The sequence below is a fragment of the Brassica oleracea genome, chromosome C5, assembly GCF_000695525.1.
Source record: "Brassica oleracea var. oleracea cultivar TO1000 chromosome C5, BOL, whole genome shotgun sequence".
In the NCBI taxonomy this organism is placed as follows: domain Eukaryota; kingdom Viridiplantae; phylum Streptophyta; class Magnoliopsida; order Brassicales; family Brassicaceae; genus Brassica; species Brassica oleracea.
In genome coordinates this window covers 14,870,487-14,883,839 of record NC_027752.1, presented here as the reverse complement: position 1 = coordinate 14,883,839, position 13,353 = coordinate 14,870,487, and the positions used below count along the sequence as shown (strand labels likewise).

Genomic DNA, 13,353 nt, shown 5'->3' with positions numbered 1-13,353 from the left:
TCCTTAACCCAGCATCACCGGAACCATCCGCAGCGACATCATCTTTCCTTGTATCACAAGACTCCTTTGACGGCTTCACAAAATCTGCTCGAGTTATCTCAGGAACTTCTTCATCCTCAACATTACTTGAATCACACGGCTCCTTATTCAAATCAATATTGACTCGTTCTTTTTGATTTACACCCAAACCATAGAACGTGACACACAAGATAGTAGATGAATCCTTCTTTGCATACGCCACAAAATTAGATGTTTGCCGATCATTGGTGATAATAATTGGAGGATTCCCTCTTTGATTCACCATCGAATAACTGAACTCGGTATTAAGAACAATATGGTCCACCCCATAATCCTCACACACGATCCTCTTGAGATTCTCCAATGGAGTAGTAGTTTCTAATGTTACCATTTTACCACATCTTGATGTGTCTACCACCCCTTGATGTGTCTACCACGAAACTCCACTCTTCACTGCAACTAGACACCCATTCACCAGATTTAACATAGATTAGAACCATATTGTGTTGATAGAGAGAAGAGATGACTTTCTGGATGAACAAGAGAGAAACACAAAGAAGAAAAAAAGATCGTGGGAGGAGGAGGAGAAGAACATGGAGAAAATATTCTCAAATATAATTTGAGGGATTTAGGGTAGATTTAGTTTAGATTTAGGAAACTTCTTTAACCGAATATGGAAGTTTCCATATTTTCACGATTTGCCTAGAATATGTACACTACCTAAGCAGAACACCGTATAGTTGGTGAGAGATGTATTGTTCCTGTAGGCGTCATATAAGGTAAAAGGCAGAACAAGTTATGTAACATAATATAACCGACCTATATCATCGAGTTGTGGCCATATATCGTTATCAAGCTGTACGTATACCGAAGACATCTTTCTTGATTATAACGTAACCAAATCTATCTTTGCTAGAATATACAAGAAATGGTAGTTTACGGTATATACCCATGATATATCTATGTTTAAAACTTAGAATCAGACATATAAACTAGATAGATTACCAGAATAATTATTCTAACTGTAGCTAGAAGATAAAATAAAATATGATTCCAATTTTTTTATAAAAAAATTTAAACATATATATTGTCACACTTATGTTTCCAACACTTTTCATATTTTTTTACATTTTTAAAATTCAATTTACTATTTTTCTCATTAAAGAGGGGTAAAACATGTCCAGAATTGCTAAAAGTATGAAAAATATTATTATGACAAACAAAAGTTCAAAGTGTCTCATTTTTCCAATTTTCCTTTTTATTTATGATGAACACAAATATGACTAAAAGTTCTGATCAAAATCTGCAGGTTTTAGGACAACAAATCAAAGAATAGAAGAGGAACACATGGAGTCTATGCTAAAGTAGATTATCCTTTTGATCTAAACAATTTAATAATAAGAAGAACTTCTAGCAAAGTAAGAAACTCAAGCGATTGATGCTGATGGCGCACCACCTTCAATCTAAATAAATTGCTTCACGAAGAGAAATAAAAACTGATTTTTTTTTAGTCCATAAAATGTTACTCGTGTAGTGCTTTGATTTTCACAATACATTAAATTATTTCAAGACTATTGACCAAACTAAATACAACACAAATTTAAATGATAAATAGTTAAATAACTACAATAACTTAATTAGTAAATAAGTTATTAAGGGTATAAGTAAACTTTAATCTGTTTTTTTTTTTTTTTTTTAGTGTTTCGAAAAAAAAAATTCTGTTTTTTTTTTAATTAGTGTGCAAAATGTTAAATTGATACTTGTTAAGAAATCGAGGGACTGTTTAGTTTGGGCAACAATCTTTAAATAATTTAATGTATTTTGAAAATCAAAGCACTTATATGAATAACATTTATTTATTGAACAAAAAAATTCAGTTTTTCTTTCTCTTCGTGAAACAATTTATTTAGAACGAAAGGTGGTGCGCCATCAACATCCATCGCTTGAGTTTCTTTCTTTGGTGGAAGCTCTTCCTTTCTTCAGAAAAATTGTTTTGATCAAATGGATAACCTATTTTAGCATGAACTCCATGCATTTCTCTTCCATTCTTTGATTTGTTTTGTCCTAAAACCTGCAGCTTTTGATTAGAACTTTTAGTCATAGTTGTGTTCATCATGCGTAAAAGTGATTCTTGGAATCTTTTTATAGATCTTATTTAATTAACAAATAAAAAAGTTAAAAGTCAATGTTACTTTTAACATTGTAATTAAGTTTGCGTGTCCGTTAATAATGATTATAAAATAGCTTTTGGGATTTTCATATTTTCCTATTATTTGGTTAATTTGATTCAATTTTTTTTTTTGTCAGCAACTTAAACGGATTCAAAGTTAGAATTGGCAATATGTCAAAACAATTGTATTAAATTCTGAAAAGACCATTTTATGTAACTAAAAGAAATGTCAATGTGATATTTAATATGAAACAGTGGAAGTATATAATTACTACTGAAAACTAGTAGAAACGTTTGTAACAAAAAAACATACAACAAATACACAATGCCACTACTTCTTCAAAATGTCATATTTGCGTAAAATAGTGATCTTGTTTCAAAAAATTAAATGTGATGATATATATATGTTACGTGCTAAAATAGCTTGATACATGACTTCTGAACTATTTAAAGTTTAAAGAGGAACTTCGAAGTTATTACTTCTTGATCTTCTTCTTGGTTGGTTGGGTTATTCAATAAAATTCTGCCAAAAAGGGAAAATATTATGATTCCCCCACATGATGACCAAGTACCAAATCAAATCCAAATAATATAAATATTTCAATTTTTTCATAAAACTCCCCATTTTGGTTTCCATTTCCATAAGCTAAATCAGTAATCTTATCATAGAAAATCTGATAATTTCAGAAAATTAACAATCAACTGAAATTTATTTTATTATTAGGTTAAAACTTACTCCTTGCGCGGAATGATCATTGTATATAAAAATTATATTACATACGTAATTTTATTTGTTGCATTGTTTACATATTATAAAATAAGAAATATATATTAAATTCATTTAGAAATCAATAACTATTATGTATATAATGATGTCAAAAAATTATTATGTATGTAATTAAATTACATAAATCAAAACAACAACTCTTGTTTATTTACAGTCATTTTATGGTAAATAAATTAAAACAATCAATTTTGTCTATTTTATATGGTATATACTTAAATTTAAATGATATTATTAACATATATAAAGTATATATTTTATATGACTATCAATTAAATGAAGCTTCCTACTCATGATTGTATGACCAGTTGTATCTTTTTATTACAAAAATTTTAAATCGTTGATAACATAATTTTCAGTGTGGAATGTTTAATAGTTTTAATTATTTATCATCATTTCTAAAAATTCAATGCAATGTTTGAAATTAAAATATTCATGTATTTTAGATGGTATATATTTTAATTTAAATGTTATATATATATATATCTTAATCTGTATATCTATTAAACGAGTATATCTATTAAACGAGGCTTAATGCTCATGGTTTTATAATCTTTTGTATTTTTTATAACAAAAAAACTTAAACCATTAATCCCAAAATTTTATATGTGATATTTTTAATGCTTTTAATAATTTATAGCCGTTTAAAAAAACTCAAAATATAACATATATGGAAAAAATCTAAATTTTTATTATATGGATAATGTGATTGTTTAACTTATTTTAACAGTATAAAGGTAAACAAAAAGAATAAAAGATACACAAATTTTTATCAAATTTTTATCTGAGACAAAACCAAAACTAAAACCAAAACCCACTTCTATCCTGAAAGTCAAGAATCTCCAAAAGCTATCACTGGGTGTACTACTGATTTGTAATGTCATGGACTCATGATGTAATTGTATTATTTTCTGTTTGGTTACAAATATGTATTTTTCTTTTTTTGTTAAGCCAATGCTTTTTGATTTAACATCATAAGCAAAGTCTCTTATTTCTTTTTTTTTGATGAAATGTTAAATTTATTGATCATAGTAAAAGAATGTATTTACAAGATTCACATGGCTAAAGAATAATAACTAGAGCTTTAAGTGAGATGAGCTCCAAACCATCTACAAAGCAGATCCTTCAACTTCGGCTTCAAGAAGTATCTAGTGGATGAGATGCGGTTTCGCATTGCCTTGTCGACTATACGAGCTAACTGATCCACTGGTTTTGCAGTGTTATTGTGCCTCATGTCGTTTATCTCCCTCCAAATATAATAGATGGTAACCTGAAGAACCATTCTCAGTAATATAAGCGTTATCCGATCATAGGTACCAGTCTGAAGGCGCAAGATAGTGATGCCCCAATCCGGATCAGGCTCAGCCCCAAACAGATTCCCTACTACCTTGAGCCACAGTGTGTAGGTATAAGGGCATGCAAAGAAGAGGTGGTCTCTAGTCTCATCTGGCTCACCACAATGGAGACACCCTTGCGGACTACCCCACTTGCTAGTGCGATGACCCGTAGAGAGCCTATCACGGAAAGCTAACCACGTGATAAACGCGTAACGGGGTACACGTTGTGGAAACCAAACCAGCTTACTCCATGGCACTTTGCCCTTGCGACTTCGTATCTGTTGCCAAACTTCAGCGGAGATAAAGCGATCACCGTAAGAGTCAGGTCCCAATTTCCATTTCACTCCATCAGCTTCATGATTCAACGTTATGGGAGTCGATTTGATTTCCTGTACAAGAGCAGCAATTTGCTGATCCCGACAGTCCCTTAGCCTCCAGACCCCATCAACCAACACATCACAGATTCTTGCATTTCTCGTGATCCCCATTTTCTGAGTTCCAAGAGCACCAGTAATCTCTAACAGTCGACCCTTCGGAAACCAAATATCAGTCCAGAATCTCACCAACTGACCATTCCCAATGCTCATTCTTATGTACTGCTATGCCAAGGAACGATATCTCAACAGTTTTCTCCAATTCCACGAGCCTAAGCCTGTGTCTTTTACATCCCAGATTGTCTCACCCCGAAGCAGATAACGCTTAACCCAAGCTCCCCAGAGAGAGGGGGATTGAGTACAGAGTCGCCAGATAAGTTTTAAACTGAAAACCGTGCTCACTTCCATAACTCTGCGAATTTCAAGACCACCCTCTTCATAGGGGCAGCAAACTTCCGACCAAGCAACTTTGGAGCTAGAAGTATTATTTGGAGAGCCACTCCATAAAAACGCTGAACACATACTCTCTATGTCATCGATGCAAGCTTGAGGGAGACAGAAAGCTGCACACCAGAAATTGGTAATGCTAGCAATGACTGACTTTATCAACTGTAATCTACCTGCAAAAGCAAGGGCCTTGCTAGTCCAGGAGAGAAACCGGTTCCTTATTTTTGAGATCAGCGGTGCGTAATCATCCTTCCCCATCAAGTTTGTAGTGAGAGGGAGCCCCAGATATTTAACAGGTAACGCCGAGATCGACAGTCCACACACAGCTGCTTCAGATTCGAGCACCTGCTTCCCCCTACCCGCAGCAAAAACAGCAGATTTGGCTACGTTGATCCTCAGTCATGACATACCCGCAAACTCTTCGAAGACTGAAAGAGTGTTCCTAAGTGAGGCTGGCGAACCATCGGAGAAGACCACTATGTCATCAGCAAAGCTCAGGTGGGATAAGTTCACCTCCTTACATTGCGGGTGGTAGCCAATCTGACCAAGAGATGCCGCTCTGTTTAGTAGCTTTGAGAGGACGTTACTGATGATAACATATAAATATGGAGACAAGGAGCATCCCTGCCTTAAGCCTCTAGAACTTGAAAAAAATCCCTCCAGCTCGCCATTGACTGAGACCGAGAATGCTGCAGTGTCTATACATCGCATAATCCAGGTGATAAACAAATCTGGGTAGTTCATTGCACGAAGTGTGTCTTCAATAAACGACCAGCTAACCGTGTCAAAGGCTTTCGAGATGTCCAGCTTCACGGCCGATCTAGATGAGACAGAAGACTTATGGTAGTCCTTGACGAGCTCAGTGGCTAAAAGAACGTTCTCCAGGAGCAGTCTACCCTCAACGAAAGCACACTGGTTCTGTTCAATAGCATCCGGAAGTGTGACCTTAAGACGCCGAGCAATAATTTTTGAAATTACCTTGTAAATGACGTTGCAACAGGCGATGGGTCTGAAGTCTGTCATTTTCTCAGCATCTGTGGTCTTAGGAACTAGGGATAGCAGCGTAGCATTGATGCAGCGGGGCATGAAACCATAGAGGAAAAATGATTGCACAGCTGTAACGAAATCCTTTCCAAGTACAGTCCAAGCCGCTTTGTAGAACTCCACGGGAAACCCGTCAGGCCCGGGTGCTTTATTTGTGGGCATCGAAAACAATATCTCTGCAGCTTCGACTGGGGCCTGAAGTATAGCTGCATCTGCAGTGGAGCACTGATAGTCAACTAGACTGCGAAGCGCTTCCTGCGATATCCCCGTAGCTCCTTGCTGACTGTCATTTAGGAAATCCTCATAGTGTCTTACCGCTTCACACTTGATATTTGACGGCGAGGTTAGTATTCTACCATCAGTAGTGAGGATCCTCCTTATCATATTTCTCGCATTTCGACTTTGAGTAACTTTATGAAAGAATCTCGAGTTCCTTTCTCCCAAGCCAATCCATTGAACTCTGGATTTTTGATAGTAGAACTTCTCCTCAATCCCTGATATGTGGTGCCAATGCTCCCAAGCATCTGAATGAAGCAGCCTCAAAAGTTGATGTTTGCGGATTATGCATAGCTTCCGTTTGCTTCTCACAGAGAACATCATATGCCTTCTTTACACGTCCTGGAAGATCACCATATAGATCTCTGTTGAGAGCCCGCATCTCAGATTTAAGGGATTTCAGTTTCTCATGAAACCTTTTAAGAGCCAATCGAGAATGGAACAGCGGTGCAGAGGTGTTCCAGACCTGAGAGACCACATCGAGGAACCTGGGGTGACTTGCGACGTGATTAAAGAACTTAAAAGGTTTCATATTGCCACGAAGGATGTCCCTGAGCTGAATGTGCATACGCAGATGGTCAGATACTCCACCCGACTCAAATGTGACATAAGAGAGAGAGAAGTCAGTGATCCATCGGCTATTGACCATAACTCTGTCTAGCTTCTTGCTGATGGGGTTGTCGTCTTGACAGTTTGACCAGGTAAATGAAGGGCCAATCTGTGCTAGATCCATCATGTCACAGTTCTGAACCATGTCTTGGAAGTCTTTAATGGCATTCATATCCATCCTGGATTCTTGAGACCGTGAGTGTTCTTCTGGAGACAAGGCCACATTGAAGTCCCCTTGGATTATCCAGGGGTTATCACATGTTTGATTGCATCGCTCGAGTCTTTGATTAGATAAATTCTTATATTAATCACATGTTTGATTGCATCGCTCGAGTAATGTGGATCATATATAACAGTTTTGTTAATAATAGGAGTAATGGTGTTGGTGACATTTGGAGCTTAGAATCAAAAGTTGTAATTTAAAAAAAAAAACATAACTATGGGAATCTTGTCACGCAGGTAAGAAAACCTCTTTATCTAGTTTCTTTTTCTTCTTCTCTTGTAGACATATATATAGCCTAATTTGGACCTGATTATAGTTGTTGTTGGTACAGTCCAACTTATGGTAGAAGATCAGAAGATAATGGCATGAAGCTTCTTGCTACTGCGTTGTTTTCTGTGACTTTTGGCATTCTACTTGGACTATCTTTTCCATCTTTGTGGATCCCTAAGGTTAGTCTTCTTTCTCTTCAATCTTTTCTTCTTCTTAGATTTTTCTTCATCTCTTGCCATGATGTATTATGAAGGTGAGTCTACCACAAAACCTTCTTCGTTCCATTGCTATCTCAAGTAGACATTCAGATATTGCAGCTCCTGTACAAGCCACTGATATCTCAAAGGTATGTTTTATGTAATTGTTTAGAAATTTTGCTCATTTGTTTGCATGTTTCAAGAACAATTTGATTCACATTTTGGTCAGATATGGGTTCCTTCAAATCCAAAAGGAGCTGAGAGATTACCACCCGGTATTATTGCATCCGAGTCAGACTTGTATTTGCGCAGGTTTTGGGGGAACCCTGAAGAGGTTTGATTCTCAAACACGCAATCTCATTCTTGGATTTTACAATTTATTTTCTTCTCTCTGTTTCCTCAGAACTTGAAAAAGAAACCGAGATATCTAGTAACATTTACAGTGGGTTACAAACAGAGACAAAACATAGATGCATGTGTTAAGAAGGTTGCTTCCTGTCCTTTTTGTTTTTTTCTTAAAAAAAAATTATTTTAATGGTAATCTCATTTATGTTTTGTCTTCCTTTTTTTTGAACACCATGTTTTGTCTTCCTAAAAACAGTTTTCGGACAACTTTACCATTGTTCTGTTTCATTACGATGGAAGAACAAGTGAGTGGGATGATGAATTTGAGTGGTCGAAGAATGTGATACACACAAGTGTTAGGAAGCAGACAAAATGGTATCAATAGCTTTTCTTATACCTCTCTATCTTTTCCCCCTAGTTATATGAGTTTCTTGACTCTCATATATATATATATATATTTTTTTTTATGTATATATATATGTTGTGAATATATAAGGTGGTATGCAAAGAGATTCTTGCACCCTGACATTGTAGCGCGATACGATTATATATTCATTTGGGATGAAGATCTTGGAGTCGATCACTTTGACGCAGAAAAGTGAGTTTTTTTTACACTCACTTCCATTATCTTTTATCTTAAATTAATAATATAAGTTTATTGTTGCAGATACTTACACATGGTCAAGAAGCATGGCCTTGAGATTTCACAGCCTGGTTTGGACCCAGAGATATTGTGTACATGGCAAATCACTAAAAAAAGAGAGCATGTTGAAGTCCATAAGTATGTATACAACTTCCTATGTTACATGATTTTTGTTACATTAAATTTATATATTGGGTTTGAAACTTATTAGGGAAGAAACAAATGAGAAACCCGAGCGGTGCTTAGATCCTCATCAGCCACCATGTGCTGCGTATGTTAAAAAATCTCTTTATCAGCCTCATTGTTCATATCTTCACATCTATAACTCTAACTCTTTAATAACACAACAGATTTGTGGAGATAATGGCTCCTGTATTCTCAAGAGATGCGTGGCGCTGCGTGTGGCATATGATTCAGGTTACACACTTACTCTATTACCCCCTATCTTCTTCTGTTCTTCTCCTTCTATTTTTAGTTCTTTTCTCTAACTCTTGCTTACACCTTATTATGAACCCCAATAACAGAATGATTTGGTTCACGGTTGGGGTCTTGACTTTGCACTCAGAAGGTGTGTTGAGGTACACAAAACATTACATGTCTTTTAGCGTTATAGAAATGTTTTTTTTTTGGTTATTCAATTAACAAAGAGGCTTCCATATTATTTATATGTGAAAATGAAGGAGCCTGCTTATGAGAAGATAGGAATAGTAGACACTGAGTGGATCGTTCATCAATCTATACCTTCCCTTGGCAGTCAGGGAAAGGAAGAAGACGGAATATCGCCAGGGCAAGGGGTAAGAGAAGCTTGGTCTTGCCTTTTTTCAAGAACTTGTCAAGCAAGTAACTAGATGTGTCTATATGTTTTTAAAACTTGTGTGGTTGTTGTTCATGTAGGTGAGGGATAGATGTTATATGGAATGGGTAATGTTCGAGAAGAGAGTGGATGAGGCAGAGAAGGAATATTTTAAATCTTTAAAAGTTCAAACTCCATCCAATTCAACTACATTGCATTAGTATCTGACCCTTTTTTTTAGCTATGAGATTTTTAAGTGCTTCTTCTCAACATTTACATACAATCTTTATAGATAATCTAATATAGACATACCTTTAATCAGATTCTGTTAAATCGTTGAAGATGATTATCAAATCACTTTTGCAACAAAAGAAAAGATTGTCGAGTTGATGAAACCGAACATCTGTGTGATCTCGGAGGAGAAGAAGAATTGAGAAAGATGTAGAGTGTGTGTGTGTGTGTTTCTTTGTGGGTTTAAAGAGCAAGAAAGAAGTGAGTGAATTGGTTTCTTGCAAGCATTTCTTTCACAGAACTTGTCTTGACAACTGGTTTGGTAATAACCAAACGACTTGTCCTCTTTGCAGATCCATTCTCTAGTAGTAGAAGTATCTTGTTTAACACCATATCCCTTTTCGGATTTTGTTATGTTGTCTAATACAAATATCAGGTTTCAAAAATTTCTTGTGTTTATGTTTTAGATGGAACTACTGTATATGCATAAATTCTGATATACCTTGCATATTTATTTATTGCATTGAAACTGGTAAATCAAGAAATATACCAATTAATAGTATGTAATGGTTTTTTTTTTGAAACACAACTTACTTTCATTCAAATTTTAAACTTCTTCCATACAATAGAAAGAGGGAATTATCCATTCTCTTTGGCCATAAGCCGAAAATACAACACATAAGTAAACTAAACAAGATAGGTCTTCAAACCGAAGATGACAGCGAATTCAAAACGATGCTTGAATGCGTCGACGGAGCTTTCACGACAACGTCGGACAGTTGTATAATAGTCACATAATGTGACGTTGAGGTCCAGACCTCATCTGCGAGAGATACGGAAATACTCTCGGTTGCATCTTCTGGTCCCGTAGAGACCGCTCCGCAAGATAGCAAGCCGATGAGGAAACTGAAACAAACGCTCGGCAACGAGGCTAAGGAATAATCTCTTTCCATTGGAAGAGGAAATGGTGGTAAGGTCTTCTCCTCGGAAGAGGAGGGTGGTGGAGATAGTAACAGTTCCGATGCAATGACCGGTAAAATCTTCAATAAAGATATATATGACATAAAGCTTGAACAGTAGACCTCAGAGAACACAACCGAAATCTTTAGAACACTCTTAATGGGCATGGCCCAAACTTTTGAATCTTGTTTGTCGACATCCGACCAAGCAAGACAAGACGTGGCGAGGCGAAGGTGGTTGTCGGAGATGGTGGAGATGCTGGCAGAGGAGGGAGAAAAGACAATCGTTGCTGAGGGGTTGTCCTCGCCGGAATCTTTCGGATCTGGTCGGCGAATCAGTGGACCCTCACGAACAAGGAGGGCCTTTTCGATGGAGGCTGAGGCAGTGAAATGGTGTTGCAAATGAACGGAGGGGAGGCGCCGAAGAAGTTCTTCAAATCGGAGGTGGTTGTGGGTCGCGAAGACGACGAGACCAGACGGGGTGGAGCAGAGAGATAATGGACCAGGTAACAAAGCCTTCCCGGAATCCCAGGAAAAGCCACCTGTTCCGGTGGTTACGCGCTCAACAACCATAAATTCCGTCGTCGCCATTAATGTAAGAGAACAAACTATGACAAAAGCAGAGTGTAGAAACGAGCAAAGTGAGGAGAGGGCGTCGTCGGGGCAAAGCAGAGAGGAGGAGGAGCAAAGACGACGTCGGCGAGCGCCGCCGGCGTCGAAAATCGTTCTCAGATCTGGTTTCTCGATAATCGGGCCAGAGAGGAAAAAAAAGTGAGTACTATATGGTTATAGTATGTAATGGTTTATTCCATGCACCTTTTAGCTTAAAGGAAACAGCATCCATTTTGTTACAATAACCAAAATAAAAACAAGAAGATGGTTGCACACCCAAAAAAAAAAAAGACGAGCACAATATACATAGATCATTTAATACAATCTATATATGATATGGTATGTCCTTATTGTTTCTATCATTTAATACAATCTATATATGATATGGTATGTCCTTATTGTTTCTATCATTTAATACAATCTATATATGATATGGTATGTCCTTATTGTTTCTATCATTTAATACAATCTATATATGATATGGTATGTCCTTATTGTTTCTTACTCATAGTTAATAGACTAGCTAGCTGCTCTCAGTCAACCACTTGCTATGCTCAAACCTTATGAATGCCTCTGCTTCCTTGTCAACATTCTCTTCTTTTATAGCCTTTCTCCTGCTCACCTTCTCGCTCTTTGTCCTCCTTATATCCACACACTCCAAGACCTTTTTTGGCTCTTCAGCTGCATAGGAAACTCGGAACTCTTTCATCGAGTTGCGGTGGTGATGAGATTTGTGATTAGAGGAGTTTTCAAGTACCATGTTTTCTTCAAAGTATAAACCCTTTTAGTTTCTTTTACTTGTTCTGAGTATGGTTTTGTTAGAGATACATTTGAAAACTATTGGGTGTTATCTTTATATAGGAAATGAAATATGGTGCTAATTGAAGTCAACGTGAAACGATGAGGATGAATCGGATTCCCTTTTTCATTATCTTTTCCAAAAAAAAAAAAAATGAATAATATTCTTGAGGGCTTTGGAATTTAGCCGGTTTAAATATCTTAATGCACATATCTAAAGATTTGGTATAAATTAGTCTCGTAGATGAGGATCTAATACGATATAGTATATGAGAGAATAGCTTCAAGAACAAGCAAGATTATTGATTCGATGACAATTTACAACATAGAGCACATCCTTGAGGTGTGGGCCAACGGTTTCTAATGTTCAAAGGTATATATGCCTATGCCAATGAGTATGTATAAATGGTAGGTAGTACTGTTTGGTTATTCGTCAATAGTTTGATCCAATTAGCTAGATGCCTTCATAATGCGCACTTTTGAGTGGAGAACATAAGAAAACGTGGTTCTCGTTGTTCTATAGTGATTTGTCATTGTTGCTTGGTCAAAAATATGTGGCGTTTGTCACAGGGCCGGGTCCATCTTGCAATCGCTTGTACTAATTGTTTTTTATATCTGAACTATGCTGAAGCCATACTAATCCGGAGTAGGACTAGTTCCTTGGATACAAATGCATCACCCGACCATCACCATTAAAACGACTGTTGTTTGGACACGTACATTTTTGAAAAAATGAAATCAAATTGGTTTGATTCTAAACCAATTTAACCGATTTTGCCAAATGTCAGACACTCTTGAAGGAATTGACCAAATTTTTATACTGTGTACAAAATTTAAAATTGACATTAATTCGTGGTGTTTTAAATTCGATCTAAATGTTTATGTATGAAAACAATGGAAGTGACAAATCTATTATGGTGGAATTGACCGGTTTTCCTAAAGCAATTGCTAACAAGTAGTTCCATGTCTCTTTCAACTTTTCAAATCAAATCAATATGCTTAGCTTCTAAACACTGGAACCTCAAAAAAAAAACGTCAAACTCATGAAGAGTCTTGGTCTTCGGTTTAAAGAAACAAAACGGAAATTGGAAATACGTAGCAGTAATCATCACTAAATGACAAGTGTCATGCCTTTGTTGGAAACACGTAAACAAAACTCACCCAACACCAACCCTCCTTTCTCGTCCTGTTTATAATAGCATCATTATCCGGGTCTCCTAATT

The 13,353-nt window shown here is 36.4% G+C and overlaps 2 protein-coding genes and 1 pseudogene across 3 annotated transcripts; 1 reads left to right on the top strand and 2 right to left on the bottom strand.

Annotated features, from left to right (window-relative positions):
• Positions 1 to 4,056: 4,056 nt before the first annotated feature.
• LOC106344591 lies at positions 4,057 to 6,558 on the bottom strand. Its single transcript, XM_013783944.1, has 3 exons — positions 5,541 to 6,558; positions 4,975 to 5,246; positions 4,057 to 4,905 (listed from the first exon to the last, which is right to left on the bottom strand). The coding sequence occupies exons 1-3, from the start codon at positions 6,556 to 6,558 to the stop codon at positions 4,057 to 4,059; spliced, it is 2,139 nt and encodes a 712-aa protein (XP_013639398.1).
• A 940-nt stretch (positions 6,559 to 7,498) lies between these two features.
• LOC106293968 lies at positions 7,499 to 10,021 on the top strand (annotated as a pseudogene).
• A 1,466-nt stretch (positions 10,022 to 11,487) lies between these two features.
• LOC106293181 lies at positions 11,488 to 12,152 on the bottom strand. Of its 2 annotated transcripts, none has more exons than XM_013728847.1 (2): positions 11,820 to 12,152; positions 11,488 to 11,675 (listed from the first exon to the last, which is right to left on the bottom strand). In XM_013728847.1, exon 1 carries the CDS (start codon positions 12,090 to 12,092, stop codon positions 11,856 to 11,858), a length of 237 nt encoding a protein of 78 aa, XP_013584301.1. In that variant the 5' UTR covers positions 12,093 to 12,152; the 3' UTR covers positions 11,488 to 11,675; positions 11,820 to 11,855. The 2 variants fall into 2 exon arrangements, with proteins under 2 accessions (XP_013584301.1, XP_013584302.1); XM_013728848.1 differs by having other exon boundaries at positions 11,502 to 11,671; positions 11,816 to 12,152.
• Positions 12,153 to 13,353: the final 1,201 nt, after the last annotated feature.